At 49.3% G+C, this 26,706-nt stretch overlaps 1 protein-coding gene across 1 annotated transcript; it reads right to left on the minus strand.

Moving 5' to 3' along the window:
• Positions 1–518: 518 nt before the first annotated feature.
• Positions 519–25,899, minus strand: SCNN1G (sodium channel epithelial 1 subunit gamma). Its single transcript, XM_058569869.1, has 13 exons — positions 25,812–25,899; positions 22,146–22,493; positions 19,935–20,244; positions 18,292–18,482; positions 17,228–17,331; positions 14,566–14,729; positions 6,314–6,412; positions 4,619–4,736; positions 3,996–4,074; positions 3,857–3,914; positions 3,606–3,667; positions 1,759–1,834; positions 519–1,459 (listed from the first exon to the last, which is right to left on the minus strand). The coding sequence occupies exons 2-13, from the start codon at positions 22,460–22,462 to the stop codon at positions 1,079–1,081; spliced, it is 1,959 nt and encodes a 652-aa protein (XP_058425852.1). The 5' UTR covers positions 22,463–22,493; positions 25,812–25,899; the 3' UTR covers positions 519–1,078.
• Between the last annotated feature and the right edge of the window lie 807 nt (positions 25,900–26,706).

Genomic DNA, 26,706 nt, shown 5'->3' on the forward strand with positions numbered 1-26,706 from the left:
TATAATTTTCATGAGTCACAAAATATTTTTCTTTTGATATTTTTAACCATTTAAAAATGAAAAAGAAAAACCCATTCTTAGCTCAGGGGCAAAAGCAAGATTTGGCCCGCGAGTTGTAGTTTGCGAGTCCCCCATGCTGATCTCTGTAAGTGCTTAGAAGGGCACCCAGGACACCGTTCTGACATTGAACAACTACTATGTACTTAACACACGTTAGCTATCATCCCTGTCAGAAGTGTGAACGTGGCAGGAAGCAGTTCTCTGCGGTGGTTGGCTTGTTGGTGAGGGCCAGGCCACTGGTGGGGGGCGGGGGAGGGGTCTGCCCCCCAACTGGTGCGGGGGAGGAAGAACAGCTGATGTAGGTTATCAGCAGCCAATCCTTTATGCCTTGGACTACCACTGGACAAGAGTGTCCCCAGTGCCCTTCAACTGGCCCTTCTCTGCTCAGGTATGGGGCCCAGGGCACTGGCTTAGCTGCTCAGAATGTGGCCCCACCCCACCCCCAGAGTGAAGACCTTCTGTCACGCCCTAGACCTCCCCACACCGCAGCCCTCCCCTCTACACACTCCAAGGACCTTGGGCCAGCTCCCTGCCTGAGGACACAGAGGAGACCTTGCCCTTTATCCACAAACAGCTCCAGGCTGGCGCTTCCTCCTATCTTTGGCACCAGCAATGGTTATCCATTCTCGATACCTAAGGTCACATCCTTGGGCCCCAAGCCCGGGCTGGGGGAGCGAGTGAAACCCCCGGCTCGGGGCTGTGGAGGAGTGCTTCTCTCTCCAGATCTGGCAAAGAGCTGTGTCAGGCTTCCCTCTGGCCTGTGTCCAGGCTGACCATTTCCTGGGCCCCCGTCTCTCTCTGCAGCAGATGTGCGAAGGGTTTGGGCCGCAGGATCTATCTCATCTTAGACGGTCCAACCGGTCCCCTGCACATGCCTAGGCCCATCTTGTTGTTCAAGGCAGACTGCTAGTCAATGTCTTTGAAACACCCAGAGAGGGTGCAGAGGGTCCCCCCTGTGTCCAGGAGGTTTCAGACCATGACTGGTGGTCCTGGCTAGATCTTTCTTTCCCACACTGCCTCAGGACTCAGCTGGCACCTGGGTGTCTGTGAGCTGGTTGGAGAAGGCCCTCTCTAAGCGCAAGGTATTGTATTTAGGGGGCGGTGTGCCAGGTACCCGGGCCCCTGGGGCTGGAGGGAGGCGCAAAGCAGAGGTGAAAGTGGGCAGGTCATCGTCTATATTGAGGACTGGGTTGTCCTGGCCCTGAGGACTCGGAGGAGCTTCAGGGCAGGGGGGTGCCTGCCTCCGGGCCCACCACTCCTTGGCTTTCTGCCACTGCTGGCGGGCAATGATTGAGAGGGAGTCGATGAAGAAAACCTCAATGATCTCGATGATACAGACGATGGAGCAGCTCATCCACAGGCCCAGCTGGCCACCAAAGTTGGACAGAAGCATCTCGATCTGCAAGGGAGGTCAAGCTACACCATCAGGAAGGAACCCCCCCCAGCAAGTTGGCCTCTTGCAGGCACCCTGATTCCCGAGAGAGCCACCAGCTAGCCCTGGCCATGAACAGGCTTGGAGGACGAAGTGGGCAGGCTTCCTGTCCCGTCCTACTCGGCTCACTCTGATCCAAGGCCTGGCTGGCCTGTGGCAGCCCTACTAGCTCAGGCTGGACCCCCATGACCCGACTCTGCTCCCTGAGGCTAGGCAGATGGGGACATTTGCACACCCAGGGCAGGTCCCAGAAAGAAGCCACTCACACTATTGGCAGGGTTCTCCATGATGGATCTCTGGTTCAGGTCTTTGTAGAATATCAAGAGTTTGGCCAAGTCTGTCCTGCAGAAAGTCCAACAGGTAGGGCCAAGGTGAGTCACGTGCCTTTGCATTCTACAGATGACCAGCCCATCAGTGTGGTTCTCCCTCCCGCCCAGCTGCCTGCACGGCCCAGGCTCTGAGTTCCACGGGGGTCTTACAGCCTGGTCCACGGGGCTCCTCTACATCCCAGAACACATCCCCAGCCTGGGCCTGGTTGCTCAGGCTATTCACTCACTCAAAAACCATTTCCCAACCTCCAAACCAAGTCAGTCCACTCAGCTATACTCCCATAGCACCCTATTCTTCATTAAACTATATGACATTTGTGATTGTTTGATTGTAATCTCAAATACGTACAGGAGACAGGCAAGTAATATAGATGAGCGAGGTCGGCTGGGTATAAGGTAATGATGATGATAATCATAATAGCAGCTGGCATTTATTGGCAACACTTCCTGTGTTGTCAAGCACTGTTCCAAGAACCTTTCGTGAATTAACTAATTTAATTCCCACAACAAACCTATGAGGCAGGTATGTTTTCATCGTCCCTATTTTACAGATGTGGAAACTAAGACACGGATCACTTAAGTAACTTGCCCAAGACTACACAGCTTGTAACTGGCAGAGCCAGTATTCAAACCTAGAGAGATCTGGCTTCAAAGTCCATGCTCCTCACTGCTGGGCTAAACTGCCTCCTGATAGGACGGGGCAAGCTGGAAAGTTCATGCTTATTCCAAAGGAACAGTTACTCCTCAGCTGTTTAGTGCTATGCAAGAATGGAGGTTTGTTGTTGCCAGAACTTTTGATCTTTCAGGAAAAGCTGGAAATAATGGATTACTTTTGTGGAGCTAGATTTGGCCTGGGGGTCACCAGTTTGCAAACACTTGGTTTAATAGTTTGCAATTGCTTGGTCAAAGTTTATCATTAGCGCTAGGCTGTAAGCACCTCGGAGGCAGGGACCATGTCTGTTTGGTCATCATGGTACCCCCAGCACTTCACACAGTGCCTGAGCCTGGTGGATATTCAATAAATGCTGGAGGGCAGACTGGATCCCAGTGGGGCCAGGCCCAGTGCTGGGTACCGAGGAGATGGTGATGGCGCAGAGAGATGTGAGTTCATATGGCGACCCCCTCGCCTCCCCCGACCTTTGTCTCTGTCTGCTGAGGTCCCTGAGCTCTGGCCTGCCTGATTTTTGCCAAAGCTCCCTTGGAAGTGAATTTCAATGTGGAAAATTCAAGTGTGATTAGAAGCCACAAGGCTCAGAGAAGTATTTTTCCAACTGGGTCATGATACATCAGGAAGCCATGAACTAAATTTACTGGGCCATGACCAACATCGTTCACAAAGTGAAACAGAATAGAAAACATCGGATTGCATCCACAGAGATAACAAAAATTTTTGTCAACTGACATGGGCATCGATCAATCAGACTTGTGCTATGACCAATTGGAAGGGATGTAAACAACTGGTTTGGCTCTACTCGTGTGCACCGTCTGAAAACCAGCCTGAATGCATCCTACATCCTAAGAAAGTGCCACTTCATGAGACTTATTTTGGTTATATATTCAACGGGCCACAACTGCAAAAGTATTTCATACTGTGGCTTGAGGTCAAAAGTTTGAGAGCCCCAGGCCTAGAGCAGGTCCTGGCTTGTGATTCCAGCTCAATAAATATTTGTTGACTAAAGCAATGAGTGAATGAAAAGGAGAGGGTTTGGCAATAAGGAAGCAAGTGAGGAGGCTGGGGCCCGGGGCCAACGGAGGCAGAAGAAACAGGGCAGAGGTTAACGTACTTGTTGAGTTTTTCCTTGATTTGCAGGCCTTGGTCCCACGTGAGAACGGACAGCAACCATTTCTGTGATGGAGAAAGAGGGAGTGGCCTGAGGGGGCCGGAGAGGCCAGGGCCAGCCCGTCTTCCCTCCCACCTCAGCCACAGCTCCCGACCTGGCCGCCTCCATGCATTACCCCCAGGCCAGAGGACACAGCCAGGACGTCACAAGTCTCCAGGCCAAGGGCTCGAGGGGGAAGAGTGGGCAGAACTTACCTCAGAAACCTCAGACGGCCACTGCGCCAGGCTGGTGGTCAGGGTCCACTCCTTAAAGCTAAGAGGAGAAGGGCACGGAGTGACGCGGGTGGCCTGGCCAGCCCCGCCCTGCCGGTCCCATCCCTCCTGGTCCACTCACCTGCATGCTTCCCGGCACACCGACTGGCAGCCCAGCTCCTCACGGACAAAGGCCTGGTGCAGTTGGTAGTAACAGTACACTGAGGGACAAGGTAGGGGACAGCGTGAGCTTCGGGGCCACAGGGCCCTTCCTGGGGTCTCCAGTGGTGCCCCCACAGTCCCCTTTTAATGATTTCACCTCTGACTCCCTCTAAACACTGGTTTTCTGGAAACAAACGCTGCTTTGTGATGTTGGGAGACTGAATAGCGCAGTGGTTAAGGACATGAGTTGGGGGACTGGTGGCTCTTGAGTTGGGTCCAGCTCTGTTACTCCCTGGCTGTGTGACCTTGGCAAATTGCTTAACCTTTCTGAGCCTCAGTTACCTATTCTGTGAAAGGGGACTATCAATAGTTCCCACCTCCTGGACTTGACTCAGGTGGGCAAGCTCTTAGCACAGGCTGGGGTGTACATTTGGTCCTTAACTGGGAAGTATGACTCCAGCCAGGCTTGACAACAGAAGTAAAACTCTGGTTAACATCTCTCTATCAATACCTCCCTCAGGCAAAAGGCCTTAGCGCAGGCTGCCACCGGGGCTGGGCCGACCCTATTCCTGGGTGTGCCAGGCTGGGGCGGGTCTCACTCACTCCAGTTGGGGTGCTGCTGGTAGTTGCAGTAGTTGGCTGCTGGAGGTAGAGGCTGGCTGTACTGGGCACACCCACACTTCTCCACCATTTTTGTCTGGAAGCACGAGTGAAGGCAGATCTGAAAGAGGAGACCCAGGGATTCCCTTAACACCCTCAGACGGTGTTGCCAGAAAGCTCCCTCCCTATGTGACCCTCACCCAGAGAGTCAGCCTCCCACAGCCTTGGCAGACGGCATAAACCTGCCCCTTATATCACAGCCGAGTGGGCCAGGGTGGTCCCCTGACTCCAAAGGGACCAAGCTAGAAAATTCACTGAGAATTTAGACTAACTGAGACGTGGAGACCAGGCTGAGCTGGAGCTGGGCCGGGGGCAGTCATTTTGTATCATGTGAGTGCTGACACAGAGATAAATGGGAAAATTGGTGCAGATACCAAGAAACAGAAAGAAACAAGCAAGTCTCCAACTTTCCAGTTCTCAGGTCCAAGCCCTCCATGAAAGCTTACAGCATAAAAGCTAATGGCAGGGGCTCTGAAGGCAGGCTACTCGGGTTCAAATCCCAGCTTTACCCCCTCCCAGCAATGTGACCTCAGGTAAGTTACTTAACTTCTCTGATGCTTTGGTTTCTTCCTCTTTGAAATAAGTACAACAATACCTACTTCACGAGGTTATTGTGAGCATGAAATGGATCAATATATGTAAAGTGTTTATACACGGTAGCCTCTCACTGAATATTATCCAGGAGTGTCTTTCCAATGAGCTGAACGTTTTTTTGCAGGGGGGGTGGGGGTGGGGGTGGGGGTGGGGGTGGGGTGGGATCTTGAAATCAGTTTGATTGTATTCTATTTCCTACAAGCAGACATTCTCTGACTAGCAGTCTCTTTTCGCTCAGTGTGTCCTACCTCCTCTTAGCTGGGCTCTGATGTAAGCTACAGGACTCAGCGTGGCGTGCGCCTGGCCCTTTTATTCTGCTGGGACGACTTTCATCGACTCTCAGAATGTGAGACAGGGCACAACAGACGACCACACTCAAAGGTTGAAAACTCAAGTGTGACGGGTCAGTGATGTAGGAATACAGTAGGGGGTGACGAGGACCTGGGGAGTTAGAGAACACCTGTCTCATTGAACGGGGCCCCTCGGTCCACTGTCTATCCTGTAGGAATACCGGCCCAGTGTGGCCAGATCTTGTTTTTCAAGAGAAGCTGGAAATCTGGGTTTTCTTGTGAAATTCCCTGACTTTTAAACACCCTCCAGGCCAGAAAAACCAGTGTAGCCTGGAAGGGTCCTGGGAGCTGCCAGATAGCAGCCCTGATCCAATCCAACCTCCCCCAGCGACTGTTGAGGTAACACAACTTGCCCAAGGCCCAGAGTGAGTGGAGGACACCGGTGGGCCCAGAAGCCAAGCTCTAGACCCCTTTGCCAGAGCCTCCCCAGCCTGCTCCCTGCTGTCCCTCACTGGCCAAGGCCCAGTTAGGAAGTGGGCCTGTCTCGGCTGGACAGCGTGGTCCACGCAAACCTCAGTGAATCAACTAAGCTCTGGTCACAGACGGATGGAAGAGGACTGGAACCAGCCGCCATCATTTGTCCTTGAGGTCTCTCCCCAGAGTTCCTGGTCCCAGACACACCCCAGCCTGCAGATAACTTTGCCGCCTGAGTCCAGGCCACAGCCCAGGGCTGGGTGTCCCCTCCAGCCCGTACCTTGAGGGAGTAGGCAGCTTTGTAGATGTTCTTGATTGGCACGTCACTCCCGTCCTCCGTGCACTGGCTGTAGGGTTCACTCAGCTTGAAGGACTCCGTCTGTAATCACAGCAGCGCGCATTCAGCCCTGCCCTCCCCCAGGCCCCACACAGGGGGTATGGCTAGCAGCCACTTAGTCATTCATTTAACAAGTATTCATTGAGCATCTACTAGGTGCCTGGTGCTATTCTAGGCACTGTGGAATTAACAAGGATCAAAATGGACAAGTTGTCTGCTCCCCTGCAGCTTACATTCTAGTGGGGTAGACAGATGGTCAAAAAGCAAATAAATAATCAGATAATTTTGGACAGTGATCAATGAAACTGGGCAGACTGGAGGGTTGGGAGGAGGCGGTAGTCTTTCCAATAGAGTGATCAGGAGAGATGTCTTTGAGAAAGGGACACGTTGGCTCAACATGGAACGGCAAGAAAGAGCTGACCTCGCCAAGAAATGGAGGAAGAGGATTGAGCAGACAGAGCAGCAAAGGCTGGAGGTAGGAGAGGTCCTGGGTGGCTCGAATGTGGCAAAAGGGAGAGAAGTCACTGGAGACGACATCAGACAGGGAGGCCAAGGCCACATCACGTCGGCCTTCTATGCTGTGCCGAGAAATCTGGGTTTGGTTTTCAGAATGGTACTGAGCCACTGGAGCATCCAATGGGAGGGGGCAGGAGGGATTAGACAGATGAGTGGTGACTGTGAGCTGCATGGGATTCTCGTCCCAGGGAAGGACCCATTTCCTACCCTGTTGTCTTCTGGCCCCAGAAATTGACGTGGAAAAATGGACTTCCTTAGAGAAGGCCAAGGAATGCCCAACAGAGAAGAATGATACCCTAATCAGAGAGGTAAGAGCATTGTAACTTGCACTTTGAAAACCTTATTAAATTATGCTTTATTGTGGTTTACTAAGGTTGGCTCTAGCTTAATATTTGTCACTGCAAATAAACAATCAGACAAGCCTGTTAAGGAAAAAAAAAGGATAATATCTCCCAAGAGGGAATAATAATAGAATATAAATTATGACCAGCTTTTGGCTAGGTCCCAGGGTGTGTGTGTGTGTGTGTGTGTGTGCGTGCGTGCACACAGTTTTGTTTTGTTCTGAGAGTGGGGGCAAAGGGAAAATGGATGGTAGATTTGTGGGAAGGAAGAAGATTCTCTTTTTTTTTGAAGACTGGCCTGACAGAGAGAATGATAATTGGGGGGAAAAAAGGAATCAAGAAGTTTGAAGCAGGTAGAAACTATAGACACCTGGAGTGGCTATAATCTCTTTCTGTTTATATTGTAATTCATCTGCAGACCCATTAGTCTCCCTCAATTAACTGCAAGTACCTCAAGGGCAATTAACAGGGCTCATTTTAAAACATTTAAACAGTAGAAGCAAACAAAAGGGAAAGTAGCCGTGGTCTCTCTTCCCCAGGATACCTACCACTCCAACAGGTCAAATCCTGAGCTCAGACAGACAGACAGGCAGGTAGGCAGACAGACCAATACTTACACATTCCCTTTGCCCTGCAATCTCCCCTTCTCACCAACAATAGAGTGAGCATCTTTCCATGTTAGTATGGAATAAACAGACTGACTTCATTCCTCTAATAGCTGAGTAGCAAACACATTTAGAGCCTCTAGCACATGCCAGGGCTGGGCTGGGCACTGGGGTACGAAGATGCCCAGCAGGGGCTTCCCTTGAGGGCACCTCAATTCAATCCCACCCTCTGAGCTTCTCCAAGCAGCGGGATCCCTGGGCAGATGCTCCGTGGAGCCCCTGGGTCCTGCTGAGCTGTCCACAGAGCCTAGAGTGTTAGCTGCAGCTCGAGCTGCCTGAGGGGACAGACAACGCCCTGGCACCTAGGTAAGAGGGTCTGTCCACTCAGGTAAGTTCTGTGCAGCCAGCAGCCAGCAAAGGTGGCTGGGGCTCCTTCTACTGTGAGCACCAGCCCATGTGCCACTTCCAGGAAACCAATTATGAGATATCATCTTTTGATTTTTATGCTTTTTGAGAACTCAATGGCCCTTTACTCTGCAATGGTGCTTATTGAACTCAGAGCTCCTGGGTTATTCAGGTTGCTTCCTGAAGCAACTGGGGGTGGGACAGATGGGGCAAATGGCCTTTGTAGGGTGGGATAAAGGTCTTTAGCTTCTCAAAGCCTCAGCTGGATGAATGTGGACAGAGTGCTCTCTCTCTCCCCTCCCCCATCCCTTCACTCTCCCACTCCACTGTCAGTTTCCCAGAACCGCTGATCTGTGCAGGGTGGGGAAACATTTTGGCTTCTGTCTTGACCGCCAGGGACACAAAAATGAGAATGAGTACATGTGCGTGTGAATGTGTGCAAGTTATGTGTATATATGTGTGAGTGTGCATGCATGTCTATGCATACAGGTGTGTGACAGTGTGTGTATATGGGTATATATGTGTGCACATGCATGCACAGGTATGTGTAGGTGTGATTAAGTGTATATGTGCACATGAGTGTATGTGGGTGTATGCATGGGAAACAGGACCCATTTTTATCAAACCGGGTCCCCTCCGCTTCCTTCTGAGAATCCTGGGGAGGAGGGCAGTTCCACCCGAGTCCTTAGCTTACCTCTTTAAAGGTATGAACTGTGCCAGGGAAAAGCCCAGGCGGCAGCATGATGCCCTAGATGGAATTATGGGTGGTTTAACTCTTTTTTCTTTTGTTCTGTTTTTATATTGTAATAAATTACAAAAGTTATTTGCATATGATAAAATTTACACTTCTAAACAATGAAGAAAAAAAGAATTACTCAATATTTGAAGTGAACTATTTGGAGGAAGCAATAAATTCTATCTCTACTTCACATCCTACAGAAAAAAATGCCAGTGGGTTAAAGTATTAAATGAAACAATAAAGTAACTAGAAGGAAACTCAGCTCAGTATCTGATCTCAAGGAGGGAAAATCCTCAATACACATGATGACAAAAGAAGAAAACAAAGATTTTGACCATATAAACATTTGATGTCTTTGCATGCGAAAGTGGCATAAAGAAAACCAAAAGGAAAGTACAAACTGGGAAAGAGATTTGCAACACGTATGGCAAATAATTAGTACTCTTTGTATATACATAGAAGTGATCAAAGTCTTACTCATACAAAAGGGGATATCACAAAGAACAAGAAAAACCTCCTCTAACCCCTCTTTTTGCTTCAAGCTTATTTTTCCTTCCCTTGTCTTTACTTAAAAAAAAGTATAGTAATAGCCAATATTTTTGGAGCGCTTACTACTTGCCAAGCACTGTTATAAGTGCTTCACATCGGGGCTGGCCAGGTGGTTCAGTGGTTAAGTGCGCACGCTCTGCTGTGGCGGCCCGGGGTTCGCAGGTTCGGATCCCAGACGCGCACTGACACACCGCTTGTTAAGCCATGCTGTGGCGGCGTCCCATATAAAGTAGAGGAAGATGGGCACGGATGTTAGCCCAGGGCCAATCTTCCTCAAGAAGAAAAGGGGAGGATTAGCAACAGATGTTAGCTCAGGGCTGGTCCTCCTCACAAAAAAAAAAGTGCTTCACATGAATCAACTCATTGAATTCTCACCAGCCTATGGGGTAGCATTATTATTATCATCCCCATTTTACAGATGAGGTGACTGAGACACAGATTACACAACCAAAGTGCAAAGCTAGGGCTTGAACCCCAGCTGTCTGGCTCCACAGTCTGAGCACTTAATCTCTCTTATACATATGCTTGTGAAAAGAGGTGCGTATGTGCTCCAAGATAAAAAGGTACAGTAGGGTTTGCAATGATGGTGATGTCTCCCCCACTCCAGGGCCTGGCTCCACACCCCCGGGGTGAGTTGTCCACAACTGCCCACTTCCTCATCTCCTATTAATGATCCAGCCCAAACTGTGGTTTCTGTACTGCTGCTTCTGCTGAAAACTGCTCTGGCAAAGAACACTGGTGGCCTCTTGGTGGCCAAACCCAGAGAATACCTTTCACCCTTTATCTTGCTTGACCTCTCAACTGCATTGGGCACTATGGCTCACATCTTCCTTGAAACTCTCTTCCTTGCTTTATCTGACACCAACTCTTTCTGGCTTCTGCTCCTACTTCTCTGTCTCTGTTTCTCGATTTTCTTTCTGCTCAGCACTTAAACACTTGCATTCTGTCTCAGATCTTGGGTGATGGCATTTATTTCCAAGTCTAGAATTATGCTAGATGTCCCTCTCCTTCAATTTTTCTCCTAAGCTCCAGGTTCTATTTTCACCTTGGTTTCCCAAAGGCACAACAACTTGAGTCTGTCCCAAACTGAAGTGGTCATCTTCTCCCCTATATTTACTCCTCCTCTTATACTCCCTAATTCTGAGCCTGGCACCTCCATCCACCCCACTGCCCAAGCCAGAACCTAAATATCAATCTAACTTCCCCTGGCCTCTCCTCGCTGACCTCAGCTGTCAAGCCCTGTTGCTTCTGTGCTGTAATATCCTCAAATCCATTCACTTCTGCTCATGCCCACAGCCATTGCCTCAGCTAAGAGCCTCATCATTTTTTTCTAGAATTACTGTACAGTCATGCACCGCATAACAATGTTTCGGTCAACGATGGACCGCATATATGATGGTGGTCCCATAAGGTTAGTACCATATAGCCTAGGTGTGTAGTAGGCTATACCATCTAGGTTTGTGTAAGTATACTTTATGATGCTCACATGATGACGAAATCCCCTAATGACCCTTTTTTCAGAATGTATCCCCGTCATTAAGCAATGCATGACTGTAAATGGGCTGCCTCCAGTATCTTGATTACACTTCAGCCAAAGTGATTTTTCAAAAAGTTTCACTACACAGCTTAAAATCCTTTGTGTGACCCCTCTGGGATTGCTGTTCCCTTTGTCTGGACTAGCTCTTTCTGACACTATTTGCCTGACCCTTGTCCTTCAAGAATCCATCACCTAGAAAGCCCTTGCCAACAGCTTCTGTCTGAGCCTCCCATCCATCCATCCATCCATCCATCCATCCATCCATCCATCCATCCATCCATCCAACAATATGTACTGAGGATCTGCTATGTTCTAAGAACTGAGCCTGGGAACAAGACAGAGAAGGTCCCTGTTCCCATAGAGCTGGGAACTGTGTTGCAAAGATGTGTTGCGTCCTCCTCTTAAAGGTAAGATGTTTGAAGGTAGGTGCTCTGTTGTATTCATCTCTGAAAATCCAGTGCTTTGGACACACAGTCCCTCAATGAATGAAGGAAGATTTGTTAACAACTACCTAACCAACTGACTGGGTCTACCAGCTTAACATGCCTATCAAAATAAATAAATAAACAAAAATTAAATAAGAAAGGAAGGAAGTCTAGTTTGTTTGGATTTATTGTTAGTGACCCCCTGCTGACCTCTTAGTAATCCCTGGGTTTTTGTTGTTCTAAATGCTCATAAATCAGAACTAGAGCTGACTGATCCTGCTCTGTGGCTTTGATTTTGTATATCTCAAATTAGGTGTAGCCGACAACCCACCCATGCCTTTGTTTACCCACCAATGGTAAAGAGAATATTTGCTTAACAATGTGGTAGGTATTTCTAAGCTCAGAGAAGAAAACCAGAGGGCAGAATTCCTTGGTTCTTGTACTTTTCCAAGCTCTTATAGCTCTCCTCCAAGTTTGTACGCAACATGAGAGGCAGAACGGAAGGAGAGGGCAAAAGAATAAGGTAAGGATGTGCTGCAAATCCCAGGTTCTTCTTCAGGGTGTAGATAAAACTGTATGGGAAACGTCAGATCAAAATGATCACTATTTTGATCTGGGGATCTCACGATCTGCCGGTGAAGAGAGGAATCAATGACCTAGCTCCCTAAGTGGTACCCAAAAGGCTTTTCAAGCTACAGTTTGAGCAGGTTGGGGCTAAAGATTTTTTTCTTAGACAATCAGCATTCACATAGCCTGAGCTGGTGCACACTACTTCTCATGCTGGAACAGACTTCCCACATTGGAACAAAGCCCCTAAGCAACATGCCTCCCTAGAGCACCCGGGTCCCCAGACGACCATCCCAATGGTTTCTCTTGTCCACGGCTGCCCTTTGATGGGACACCATGAGGCACCGAAGCCACAGATTTCCTCTGGAATATCACCATTCCTGTTCATTACCTCTGCTGTCTCAACTTAAATATCACTTCCTCAGGAAAGCATTGCTTGAACTCCCCACCTCACCTCATAATAAAAAGCCCTAGGTCAGGCAACCCTGTGCTATGCTGTCATGCATCCTGCATTTCTCCTTCTTAGCACTTATGACAATTATAATTAATCATTTGCGTAATTTTTTGTTATTGATCCTTCCTGCTGGACTCTAAGTTTCAACAGGACAGGAACAGTGTCTTCCACACTGATGCAGTGCCAGGATCTAGCACATAGGAGGCATTCAGAAAATGCTTGTTGAATGGATAAACGATGAAGGGATACACAAGCCTCAATGCCTACCATATTACTTTATAACCCAATACAAAGCCATCATTTATGGCTGGGCTAAATCTGTTGCGTCATTCTAGCTTTACTTTCTCTTGGGAAGACACAATTTTCTTCTCCTCTCATTCGGAACTACTCAAGTTTCTAAAGCTGAGGTTCCTGAGTTTGCTGCCTCTTGGAATAACCACTGGAGTTTGGTAAAAAAACGGATCCTTGGGCTCATCTCTTAAAGATTCTGATTCAGTAGATCTGAATCTGATCAACCAGGTTTAGAAACCACTGGTCTGGAGGACAAACTTGTGAGGGATGAAGAAGGCTAAGCAGTTTAATTTGGGACATTAAGTTTGGATATAAATAAAGGCATAAACAGACGGTCCACAAGGAGATTTTCCCCCCACAAACAGGTGAAAAAATACCACTACGAAGGACTGTAAATTAAAATTATAATAGATACCATTTTTCTCTTGACAGATCAGCAAAGATTAGAAGTTGGATAATATCCAGGTTGGTGAGAGTGTGGGAAACAGCTACTCTCACATATTGCTGGTGAGGTTGGAAATTGCTACAACCTCACAGGAGGGCAATTTGACAAACACACGTACTGTCTGACATACTTCCAGGAAGTAATCAGACAAATACACAGCACATTACACCACTGCTTTAGTTGTGCCTGGAAATGACCTAAGGTCTATCAACAGGGAATTGCTTCAATAACTTATCCACCCAATGGAATATTACAGGTCATTAAGAAGAATGAGGCAGATCTATACGTATTGATATGGAACCATTTCCAAGCTATAGCGTCAAGTGGAAAAATGGTGCAGAACACTATTTTGTATTTGCATAAAAGGAGAAATGCTTATACCTATACACACCCACTTGAAGAAAACTTAAAATTCCTGCCAAGACACAGAAGCAACAGCGATGGTCTGTGTGGAGAGCAAGGAGGGGACTGGAGGTCAGAGATGGAAGAGAGATACATCTGCATAGTATGCTCCTCGGTGTGATTTAGGTTCTTTACTTTGTGTGTCTACTCCCTTTAAATAAGTTCTTAATAGTCATTCTGTTAGAGAGAGCAAGAGACAGTGAGAGAGCAAGAGACGGAGAGAGAGACAGGTATAAAAAGACCCCAGGCCTGCAAACAAGAAAACCGCCTAAGCAGTGGAGTGACCAGCAGCATCAGTGCACACTCTCTACCTTGCCCTTCTGCTCCCATTGGGCTGGCTGACTCAGGATTGGAGTCTGCAGCCCAGATGTTCTTTCGTTGACAGGTGTGATTGTTCTTGGTACCCAACGAGGTCAGAGAAGGTCAAACACTTGAGGGAGAAGGGAGTTCTCGGTAAATGAGGTGAAATTGATGGGAGTGTCATGGGTTAAATAGAGCTTTGATGGCCCAGTGACTTTCCATTAGGCTTTCATGGTTTACATGCCTCATAGGCCTCTAGGCAGCCCAGAAAGAAGGTGTTAATCTGCTCTATTTATATTACTGACAAATACATAGTTAGTGTCTGATGCCTTGCTTCCAGCACATGTTCCACAAATGCTGTTGTCTGTCTTTGGAACGAGGAAGGTTCCTTAAATTCTTTCCCCAAATGGCATCCTGTCCTTGTTCATCCACACAGAAGATATAAAGACAGCCTTTAGTGTAACTACTGGAATGACCATGGGGGTAACCATGGGAAAAATACAGGACCATGTTCCCTTTTGAAACCAACACCCTTTTCCATAAGCTGCACTTCACTGGTTATCGTTGAAAGAAATCTGTCCTCCTCACCAAGCCTACAGAAATCAGAATATTCTCTTACCAGGTGCATCCCTATGGAGGTGGCCATCGCCGTCTCAATCTCTGTTCCCACGTCCTCGATGAAGGGGTATTCATCCTGCCGGTGGACAATCACCTTGGCCCCACTGGAGGACACCAGGAAGGGGTTATACTCCTCTTCGTTTATGTGCAAGATGACCTGCAGTCCTGGGAGGAGAAGGCAGCCTGCTGTGGTCAAAGGCCAGGAAAACATTCCCTGGGGGCAGCCCACCTCTCCTGCTGCTTTGGGAGCTGCAAGACGAAGACCCAGGAATTTCCAACAAGTGAGAGGTGGACAGGGGCCAGACTAGAAGTTCCATGAGGCGAGGAGTTCTGCTAAGCATAAGTCAGAGAACTGCTACCCCGCCTGGGACATGCATCCTCACGTGGTCCTTTGAAATGGGGAGTTCTGCTGAGCATCCAAAGGGATGGGTAGTGCTGTGGTTACTTAAACCCTTAGGGAGAAGCACTCACGGTGTATCTGATCAGTGAGCTAACTTCTCTCCCTGCTCCCGCTTTCGCCCCTGCAGTCTATTCTGCACCCAGCAGCCAGAGGCACCTTTTACAATCAGAAACTAGATCAGGTCACTCCCTTGCCTGAAACCCTTCAGTGGCATCTCACTGGATATATGGGAATGCCACGGAATAAAATCCATGAACTCGACTGCGGCTGTCAAGGCTTTGATGATGTGGCCCCTGCCTCCCTCTCCCTCCTCGTCCCGCTCTCCCTCTCCCTCAAGAAGCTCCAAGTGCACTGGTCTTCTTTCTGTTTCTAGAGCACATCAAACTGGTTTCCTTCTCAGGGTCTGATACTTGCTAGTGCCCAGAATGCTCTTCTGAGGACTTTAACACGGATCTTCTCATTCTTAAATATCCCTCCTCACAAAGGCCCTTCTGGACCTCCTTATGTGAAATAAAACCCCCATCCCGACCCCAGCCACTCTCTCTTCCCCTTCACTGCTTTCTTTTCCTCATTAGGATTTATAACTGGATAATGTCTATGCACTTGTTCACTCATCTGTCTCTCTCCACTAAAATGAAAGTCCCCTAAAAGCAGAGATGGCATCTGTCCTGTTCACCATTGTGTCCCTGGTACCTGGAAGAGGGCCTGGCACCCAGCAGATACTCAATAAATGACTGGTAAATGAATGAGCGAATGAGCATGGTCTCTACGGATTGAAAGAAGAGAACTTTGAGAGTCTTTCTGACTTCTTCCACTTGTAAATAAAGAAACCAAAGCCCAGAGTGGGGAAGCGATTTTCTCAAGGTCACATAGCCCCTGCGTAGCAGAGCCAGGGCTGTGTAACTCTTCGCTCCCAGTTCCCAGACTACTTCTTCCCACTGAAGTATGCGCCCTGAATTAGGGCTCCTGGCACACTTGGTAAGAACACAGGCTACACAGTAACAAGCATTGGGAGTCCATGTGTGGTTTTCCTCCATGACAAGGCCTGGCCTTTCCTTGTGGCAGCACATTCAATTTGCTTAGGACCTTTCAAGAATTCTTTTTGTGGGTAAGACATGTCAACCTGTTGAGTTCCTGCCTTCCCGACAAAAGTTGTAGCAATAGAGTAGTAGTAATGGTAATCCTGGAGGTAGTGATGGTGTTATCGGTGGTGCTAGCAGTAGTAGCAGCAGCAGTGGTAGAACAGCAGCAGTGCTAGTAATGGTAGTAATGTAGTAATGACAACCACAACTAGCATTTAGTGTGTGCTGAGTATGTGCTATGCACTGAATTGTGACCCCCCTCCCCATTCACATGTTGAAACTCCAGCCCCTTATGTGACTGCATTTGGAGACAGGGCCTTTAGGGAGGTCATTAAGGTTAAATGAAGTCATAAGGTGGGGCCCTAATCCCATGGGGCAGCATCCTTATAAGAAGAGGAAGAGACACCAGAGCTCTCTCTCTGCATGCCACAGAGGAAAGGCCACGTGAGGACACAGCGAGAAGGCAGTTGTCTGCAAGCCAGGAAGAAAGGCCTCCCCAGAAACTGAATATGCCAGCATCTTGATCATGGACTTTCAGCCTCCAGAACTGTGAGAAAATAAATGTCTGTTGTTTAAGCCCCCCAGTCTGTGACATTTTCTTAAGGCAGCCCGAGTAGATTGATACAGTGTGTGTTGGGTCTTATTCTAAGTGCCTTACATATTTTGAGTCCTCTCAATAATCTTATATCAGAGACACTATTATTACTCCCACTTTAAAGATGAAAAGCAGTAACTTGCACAGGGTCACACAGTGAGAGGCAGAGCTGGGTTTTGCCTCCAGAATCTGTCATCTAAGATAAAGGTGTGTTTGCCTCGCTAATCTCCTGTTCAGCATACCTGGGTTTAACTCCATCTGGAAGCTGCCTGCTTACTCCCATTACTCACTCCAGCTACAAGCTAAACCAGAGTGGTTTCCCAGGGGAAGGAACCCCAGCAATGTCCCTGTTGCTCTCTCAAAAGTAAAGAGGAGACATCAAAAAGGAAAACAGACACTGATAAAGAAGGACGGAACCAACATGGATGCTGATGGAAACACTGCAAAAGGAAAAGTGGTGTCCCACGTTTCTGGCCACATGGAGAGATCCTGCATTTCTGGAAGGCTCAAGTATCCCCAATTGTCCTGTGGCCAGCATGCTCACTGACAGAGGACCCCAGGATCTCCTCAGTGCAGATTTCCTTACCATATTCACTGCCCCCCATGGAGGTGCTGAGGATGGTCTCATTTTGTCTATTGTTGAACGTGTAGCAATTCCCATACATTGGATGGTGGAAAAGTGTGAAGTTCCTATGGAGAAAGATTATGCGTCAGAAAAGGCTGTGCTGGGAACCCCTCTCGTGCATCTGAGCTGAAGTCTGGATGAGCAGTGCTAACGGGGCCAACTCTCTTTTGTGGACAATGGACGATAGACGTGACTCACTTTCCCCATCTTTCCTCTGATAAATGACAAAGCCCCTCATCTGGTTGACACATATTGATGTAGAATTACTTTTTGCTTTCTGTTCTCCTTCTAAATCCTCTCACCTCTGTCTCCATCCTGACCCGGCATTCCTTGTGCCAACATATCTGTTCCAAATTCCTCTACTCTTGAATTTCTCAGCCAACACTTGAAATTTTTCCATTCCATTCTTAAGAAATGATCTCCAGAGAAAGGATCACATCATGTATGCCCTTACAGTGACTTTAGATCCCAATCCTCAGGGACACATGATTCCTATCACTCAGTTTTTGCAAAGACCAATAAAAATACTAACAAATAGAAAGGCTTGGTATTTAAAAGAATGAGGTAAGCCCTTCAGATAGGCAGGAACACTTTAGAATGTCCCATCACTGCCCAGTCACCACCAGGGATCTTAGTGTTATCTTAATGGTGGAAAGGTTTGAAAGCTCACATGTCTGTGCATAGACATTTTTCTTCCCTTCCTCCTTCCTTTCCTTCTTTCCTTCCTTTCTTCTTCTGTGCTAGATTGGTGGTTCTCAATCATTGGTATGCATGATGGTAATATACAAGGTTATACACACACCATCAACTACTCGGTGTTTATGAGTAATTTAATGAGTTTAAGGACATTTTGACTCTACGCCATCTCCATCTTCCTCACTGACTCTAGAGCCTAGCTCCCGTGTAAGCTGTTTTCCAAAGGGCAGGGTCACTGAGAAGAGCACTTTTCCCTCCCAAGACCTACAGCCGAGCTGCAGGTGCATGCAAAGCACGTGAAGCTGAGAGAGCAACCTTCCTCTGCTGACCTGGCATTGCAGGACACCCCGTCAAAGAAGCAAGTAACCAGCAGCTCCTCGGCAGTGTAGCTCATGTTGATTTTCTTCTCTAGAGACACTTGTGCCATGATGTTCATGTAGTGCAGCTTGTACCACTCCTGGATGGCATTGACCCCCGAGCTGAAGGTGTAGACAGCACATTTGGACGTGTCATTTGAACACTGTGAATAAGAGGAGACACTAGGCTTAAGCCATCGGCCCTACTGTTGACCTTCAGAAGGACTGTAAGGATGAGGAACTGAGACTCTAGAACACATACTTAGGGGAAAAGGAGGATACCTGGGGCAAGATGGGCTTCCTCTCACTTCTAGGAGACATCATCCTCAAGCCTCAAGGACAAAGGAGGGGCTGAACGAGGAAGGACACAGTCTCACTCTCAAGACTCCCTATCAGGAGAGAAGCAAAACCAGCTTCTTCAGGGTCCCCAGACATCCAGGCTTTGGCTTATTATTGCTACTGAGTTTCTACATAACCCTCACCATTTCCTTTTGGATCAACAGTCCAGAAATCTGGATTCTAGACTCTGACACTACTTCTTTGCTGGATCTTGGGCAAGGCACTATGTACCCACTATTTCACCTACAAGATGTTGAGAAAAATGCCATCCTTTCCAACCTCAGACGGTAGTTGGGAGGACCAGCATTTAAAATACATAATAATGAGAGCTTTATAGGGAAATTCTGGTACATTCTAGAAGTTCTCATCACACAAGGCTATGTATTTCTTGACAGACATCAAAGGATTGATTTTCGTATCAAGAAGAAAATTTGGGGTATCTTATGAAAGGACCCAGGAAGACTTTGAAAAGTCTCAACAATTAAGAGAAAAGGCCATTTTTCAGGATTTTTGACTGAGGCCATGAAGTCTCGCAATCAGCAATCAAGCTTATAAGGTATAGAAGTAGCTCTCGGCCTGCAGAGGTGGCTGGGGCATGGAGACGAGGGTGGTGATTGAGGTTGCCCAGCAAGGTAAAGGAATTCATTTTTGGCAAATAGTTGCTTCTTCAGAGCCCCTCAAATGAGACCAAAGAGGGAGAGGTGAGAAGCCAGGCTTTGGCACCTCACAAAGGCAAAGTACTGCAGGGAACACTGGGTGTTACTGCTCTCTATTATCTATTTTCTTCCTTCTGATGTCTGCACCCCAATTTTGCTTTGGTGGAATTTCCTTTCCCCCTTTGGATACAGCCTGGTGAGACTGTCCATCAAGATGCCCCACCCTCTGTAAGCCATCAGGTGATCCAAACTTGACCAATCAGATGGTCCCAAAATGGATTTGAATCCACCTTTGCAGATGGATTAACAAAAAGACTGAAAATGGTTGAAGTTTATTTAATCCAGTAGCAGTATATGAAATGACTTTCCATGATTTCTTGTCACCAAGATCCCTGGATCTTCCTTAACTTCTATCTTCCATGAACTACTGGTCACCTTCTGAGGCATTTTTTTCTGCTTAAGGTGGCCTGAGTCAGTTTCAGGTGCTTGTAGCCGCTTCACCCTAACTGGGCGTGTTTCTTCCTGTGGGACTATAGGGGCTAATGGCAAAGGAGAAACCTCCCTGGACCCACTGTCTCCAGCCCATCCCATGCCCCCAAACGGTAAGAAGGTGCATCTCACCAGTTGGAATCCCACCATCTCCTTGGACTCGTGGACAGTCACGACGTCTGAATCTTGGCGAATGATGCTTCCGCTGACTTTCCGCTTCCGCCCGGTGAGGAAGTCCCTGGCCTTGCCCGTCTCACCCTCATTGAAGGCCAGCAGCGGGACCACGTTGAGGAATTTGGGCCGCGTGCCCTCCCAGACTGAACTCCAGGACTCTGCCTCTCGGCGATTCCGAGAGTTAATCTCTGAAAAGCCGTACAGGGTCTTCAAGGCGCCTCTGGTTTCCTGTTCCAAGTCGGCTAGAAGGTCCCGCACGGCACTGTACCTGTCGAGGTGGGAAGGAGGAGTCAGGGACAGCAGAAGCCCCTCTGGCAGAATGCTGGCACTTGTCTGTGCTGCTTTCCATCACCGTGTGTCAGCCTGGTGCCCACTGCTCCCGCCCCCTTGGCAAGGAGACCAGGCCTGTTATGATTTGCCCCATCCAAAGTGTCTGCCGGCTCGAGTCAATGGGGGCAGGCTCCCGTGTGACCCTTGTGTGACTTCCTGTGGCTTTCCCTCTGCCACTACTGTCTGCTTGCTCTCGGGGCGTGTTGATGAGTTTGCCCCAACCAGCATTTCTGGAGTGGCGACTGTCAGGTGCCTCCCATAAGCCAGCCACCGTGAGGACAGGTAAATAACTACTAACCGACCGTCCCCCCAGGGGCAGGCTCCATCTCCACCCAGCACACTTGCCCCTGCCTGCCGATTCTCCCCGAGTCTGGGAGTGCTGGGAAGGGAGAGGTATAACTGCCACCTGGACAACCCCCAAGAACAGAAGAATGTTACAGGAGTTGACTGCATGAAGCATAATGAAACCATCTTTTCATTTTCACTATACCAAATGGTCCTGGCCTCCCTCTTAACCCTCCTCTCTCCCCTCTCTCTCCCCCTTGCTCTGTGCAGAGGCAACACAGCAGAGTGATTGAGCATATAAACTCCAGAGCCAAACCACCTGGGTACAGTCCCCCATCCTGGTTCTAGATGTGTGACCTTGGACAAGTCATTTAGCCTTTCTGTGTCTCAGTTTCCCCCATCTGTAAAATGAGGTTATAGGGAAGAGTCAATGAGTTTATTATCTCTATCTATCTATCTATCTATCTATCTATCTATCTATCTATCTATCTATTTATCTATCTGTCTATGTGTGTATGTATGTGTGTATATACGTAATTAAGTGGTCGCTATTATGACTTTTCTTAGTGTAATTACATTTGTTCATATTTCATTCCTCCACTACAATATCAGCTCCACCAGGACAAAGACTGCATTTGAGTTTTTCAGTTCTACGCCCCAGAACCTAGCACAGTGTGTGACAATTTGTAGGTGCTGAGTAAATGATTATGGAACAAACAATGGATGGAAGGAAGAAAGGAGGAAAGGAAGGAGGGAGAGAGGGAGGAAGAAAGACAAACTTTGAAGTGGAAGATGAGTCTTAGACCTGTTTTTTTTTTTCTTAGACCTGATTTTGATTTCGAGCTTTGCCACCAACTCATTGATGACTCTGGACCAGTTATTTCCCTTTGATAACCTTCCTGCCCTGCTCTTCCCTCCTCCCCACCCCCACACCGGCTCTAACAAATTCTGCCAGGTTCTGATCTGCCTCACAGAGCAGTTTTTGATAATCCTGGGGAGGACTCCAATGACCCATTTAGAACAAGTCCTGCAGCAGGCAGTAGGGCAGTACCAAGGGCTGACGCTGCTCGGAGCCCAGTGATCTCAATTAGTGGGGCTGGGTTCACACAGGTGAGGATTTGGGGCAGGTAAGATGCTTCCAGAAGTCACCTGAGTGTCATGTCTGAGTCAGCCTTGAGCTCACATTCTGGGGAGAGTGAGGGTGTGAACTTGGAGAGCTCAGGCGAAATGGCTACGCTGGGCTCAGGGCGTGTGTGTGTGTGCATGTCCAGGGTGGGGGGTTCTAGTTCATTCTAGGCCCAACTTCCAAGTGAAACTGATCCCTGCAGCCTCCCCCTCCCACCTTCCCTGGGCTAGCCCATCCTCGGAAGTAGATGATGGACTGAACTTGTGGTACAGATTTAGAACCTAGGAGAGAGCAGTTTACCAATGTTGGCAACAAATTCCAGTTTCTAAAGAGCATGTCTGTAGGCTGGAGTGTGTCACCTTTGGGAGGGGCTTTGGCATCTGGAGTGAGCAGGACCCCCACTCCATGTCCCTGTTCCTGCCTCTTACTTGTAAGGGTTAATGTTGCAAATGGTGACAGCAGGGAAATCCAGCTTCTGGAAGTGGACTTTGATGGAGACAGAGACGGTGTAGAAGGAGATGATGAGGAGGGCACACTGCCAGAAAATCAGTGCTACAGCTGTGAGCGTGAACAGAATCCAGAGCAGGCGCCGCAGGCGGCCACGGGACACCACGATGCGGCGGCAGCCGTGCGTGTTGGTGGTCAGGCAGTACCACTGCATCAGCTCTTTAATGGTGGGTGCCTGAGGCCCCGTCACGGGCAGATTCTTCTTAATTTTGGCTTTGATCTTCTCTCCAGGAGCCATGGCAGGGATGGGACTTGGAGGGGCAGGCAAGCTGGAGGGGCAGGGAAGAAAAGCAGGTGAGCTCACGTCCCCCGGCCTGCGGGCACGTCCCTGGAGGCCACGTGCTGGGAAACACCAGTCCACGTGCCCTCAGAGGTCGCTTCCTTTTTCCCACTGTGGGCTGGACAGTCTGCATTCTGAGGCCTTGGCCCCTTCTCCAGGATATTTGTTTTTTGGCCACCACAGCTGGCAAAGAGCCGCCACCTCCTCTTGCGGCTCCCAGGTGGGCCATGTGGGGCTGGGTGAGGTTTAACCTGTGAATCACTGGACGGGTTTCAAGGGCCTTCAGTCCTTCCCTCCTACCTGGAGCAGGAGCCCTCTGAGCAGCCTCTGCACCTCCCTTATCATGCTCTGCGGTGACTAGAGCACTGCCACCTGCGCCTTATCGCTTCCACTAGCCTGCCCTCCTCGAGGGCAGCATTCCTACCCTGTCCTGCCCCCTGGTGCCTAGCTCGGCATCTAGCACAGAGCAAACACCCTGTAAATTGATTCCGACAGATAAAATCTGCCAAGAGAATTTCCTGGCAGCCACCCTAGACCATGTTCAGTCCCTTCCTGGCCGTGTCTTCCCAGCCCTTTCCTGCGGCTTGACTGCAGGTAGTGTTTCTGTTTCATTTCTGTTTCACGTCTTCTCTTTACAGTCCAAGCCCTTGCTGTTACTAGGACAACAGCCTACCACCATTGGCCACCTAGTATTTGCCAGGCACTGTGCATATTTCCTTGATTCTGAGATCCCACTAATTTGGGGAATACACTTTGATTTAATAACAGCTTTGTTTGGGAGAGAGTGTTGGAAAGCAAATTACCACATTCACCAATGAACGTGATGCAACTCAATTACAGAAACTTTACAATGTGAAATAACATTCTTTTTAGAAATGAACTCATATATATATATACATACAGGGTCATCTCATGATTATAATATATGTAGTCATAAATATATAGTGTCTCTCTCTATATATACACATAATCTCTATATATCTCAATTCATATTTCAACAGCCCCACAAGGTAGGCACGCTGTTATTATCTCCATGTTACAGAAGAGAAAAACGAGCTCAGAGAGGTGGAGCACCTTGTGCAAGATCACACAGCTAGTAAGTGGAAGAGGTGGACTGGAAGCTTGCAGGCTTCGCCACCTTGGCCTATGCCTCTGAGGGGCAGTGCTGGGTGCTGCCCCCTCCCCCAGACAGTTAATTAACAGCACCTTGGACCAAAGGACGCAAGAAAGAGAAGGCACCCTGAGCTACTGAATTTCCAAACTCTGGACAGTAGATGAGCCCACTCCCCAACGGTCGTGAGCCCTGGTATTGCGGGAGGGGGGTATATGGAAACCTTGTCCCCTACTGTAGGCGACAGAGGCAAATTAGGACATACTGTACTTTGGAGAGGGATGTACAGGGTGGCCTCCGTACCCCCAGAGGGCCTGTGTCAGGACAAGAACTTTAGTTTGGCCCATCAGCTTCTTCAGACAGGATTCTGGACTTGAGGAGTGACTTTTTCTCCGCCCTGAACCCGTGGGATATCAGCCAGTCAGGATCTGGAGCAAAGCTTTCAAGTTTAGGATGCTGATGGTTTCAGGTTTACAATGCAAAAGAAATAGAATGCGGGGTGGGGGAAGGTGGAGGTGAGGCAGCCAAACCACTCCAAACCCTTCACTGACGTATATGACCTTGCTGGGAGGAAGGGAACCATCTCTGACCCTCAAAATCATACTATTAGCCTCTTGGCAAGAGGAATGTAATTATTTTGTTTTATCATTTAAAGTATTGCCCATTCTCACCTCCTCTCTCACTACGATCCAAAAGCAAAAACGTTAGCAAGTTTGTTTTCAAAACCTAGGTCCACGTTCAATTTCCACGTCAAACAAAACTGCAACCCAGGGAAGGTTTCTCCTCTGCGAATGTTCAGCAGAAACTGTGATTCTGGAAGCTCCGGTCTCCAACCCTCCTTTTTCTCACTGAAGATGACCCCTGGGGTCCCTCTGCCCCGTCAGCCCCTTCCCCAGGACTGACCTTGACCCCAAAGGATCAGCCACCAATGTCAGTGAAGCCACAAGTGAAAGGAGGGAACCCATCTTGCTTATCACAAAACAGATAAATGTTCACACCATGTTTCAACTTCAAAGCAGGGCAAGGCTGTAGCTCTATTATGCTGTACTGCTTGATTAAACGTGATGCATTGGTGGAAGAATTGGTAGCTGACACACAGCACTCACTCTTCTAGGCACTTTACAGGTACTAATTTCCACAACAATCTTCTGAGGTAGGTACTATAACTTCCTCCATTATACAAATGCAACTGAGACACTGAGAAGTTAGTTTACCCAAGGTCACCTAGAAAGTGGCTGAGCGGGAATTTGGACCCAGGAGTCCATGCCTTTAAGTACTAGCTATGCTGCTCCTCAAATAACAGCAACTACAACAGCAATAATAGCTGCTATCATGTATTGATCCCTTACTCTACTCCCAGGCATCTTACTCAGCGCTTTTTACACATTACCTTATTTAATCCTCACTCGAATTATATGAGGTACTAGTGCTATCCCATTTCACAGAGGAGGAAACTGAGGTGCAGAGAGGTAAGGCAACTTGCCCAAGGCCACACAGGTAGGAAGGATTCCTTGGAATTCTAGGGTCCTGGCTCATGATAGCGACTCTCTACTGCTCCCCCTCGCCTCCCCCTCTTCCCCCCTTCTCTGACCTCACCTTATCCCCATACCACAGTGAGGAAACCCGAACCTCAGGCTCTGGCCGCGGGACCCGAGCTCCTCCCCCGCGACTCTGCAGCCCCTGCTACCTCGCGCAGAGCGACCGACCGGACGCTGTCCTGTGGCCGAAGCCACGTCCGCCCCAGGGCAGCCCCGGCTGAAGCCGCGGGAGAGAATCCAACCAACCCGCTTCAAGTGTTTGCTTCTTTCCGCAACCACAATCACGCAGAGGAAACATTCCAGAGGGTAAAAGGAACAATCGTGGTCAAGTCCATGCGCCTCACCAAGGCCAGGAAGGGGGCTGAGCAGATGCTAGGCGGAGAGGCGAGGGGCAGCCCCGGACCCCCGGACCCTGGACCCCGTGTCTGAGAAATGCCTCTCGCTCCAGCTCTGTGCCCCGGGCCACGGCGGGGGCAGACGCCAGAGAGCCGGACCCGCACTGATCCGGGAAGCTGCCCCAGCATCCCAGCCATGGGGGGCAGCCCCGGGCTGACGCCGGCACCGCCACTGACCGCGCGGACGGCGTCCGGGAAGCCACGGGGCCCCGCGTCCGCTCCGGTCCCCCGAGCTGGTGCGACCCGAACCCGCCTGGGCTCACCTTACTCGGTTCCGAAGCGTCCGGGGCTCGCGTGCGCGCGATCTGGGTACGCTCTGCTCTGCTCCGGCTGCAGCGCAGGCATCCCGCAGCAGCCGAGGCCACCGGCTCTTGTGGGCCGGGCCTGGGCCCCGCCCCCTCGGGCCCCGCCCCCACCTGCCCAGGTGTATTCCCCAGGCGGCCGAGGATGCGCGGCCGCCCGGAGCCGGCCACGACTCCGCAGCGCCCCCTGCCATCCCGAGGCTGCTCTGCGTCCCAGCCTGTCCCGCCCTGTGCCTTCCTGTGGCACCGCGCAGTGCCTGCTGCCGCCTTGAGGCCACCGTGCACGCCGCATTCCCGCTGGGAGTGCGCCCAAGCATGTCGCAGCGCCCCCTGCCGCCCTGTTACTGCCCAGCGCCTTCCACTCTTGTCCGGTTGGGCGTCCTCCCACCAGGAGAAATCTCAAGGAGCCTCTTGCTCCTGACCTGGAGCGTAGGCTGCTTCAGTGCCCACTTGCGTCCAGCTGTGGGCAGCAGGGGCTGTTCAGCCAGGCGGTTCCTCCTGTGGTCTCTTCAGCTGCCTTTCTACAGTGGCTCAAGGAGATAATTACAAGAAATGAGCTTAGAAAATTGCAACTAAGAGGGACCATAGGAGACACCGCCGTCACAGCCCCTTTGAGTAGGGAAGAGACCCAGAGAGGAGAAAGGGTCTGTTCTCGCTCAGCGCTTCTCAGACTTTAACGTGTATGCAATCACCTGCGGGTTGTGTTAAAATGCAGATTCTAATTTAGTAGGAGTAGGGTGGGACTTGGGAATCTGCATTTTTAAGTTCCCAGCTGATGCCTCTGTTGCTGGTCCAAGGACCACACTTTGAGTAACAAGGTGAATAGAAACAAGTTCAGTATTTTTGGAGGGCAATT

This window comes from Diceros bicornis, chromosome 26 (genome assembly GCF_020826845.1).
Source record: "Diceros bicornis minor isolate mBicDic1 chromosome 26, mDicBic1.mat.cur, whole genome shotgun sequence".
Classification (NCBI taxonomy): domain Eukaryota; kingdom Metazoa; phylum Chordata; class Mammalia; order Perissodactyla; family Rhinocerotidae; genus Diceros; species Diceros bicornis.

Bases quoted from the DNA above. Each gene is read 5' to 3' on its own strand.
- SCNN1G (XM_058569869.1), bottom strand. From the start codon at position 22,462: ATGGCTCCTGGAGAGAAGATCAAAGCCAAAATTAAGAAGAATCTGCCC. The intron at 14,730-17,227 runs GTAAGGAAATCT...TTCTCCTCCCAG, and splicing joins CATGGGGGGCAGTGAATATG to GACTGCAGGTCATCTTGCAC. The intron at 3,668-3,856 runs GTAAGTTCTGCC...TCTCCATCACAG, and splicing joins GGCCGTCTGAGGTTTCTGAG to AAATGGTTGCTGTCCGTTCT.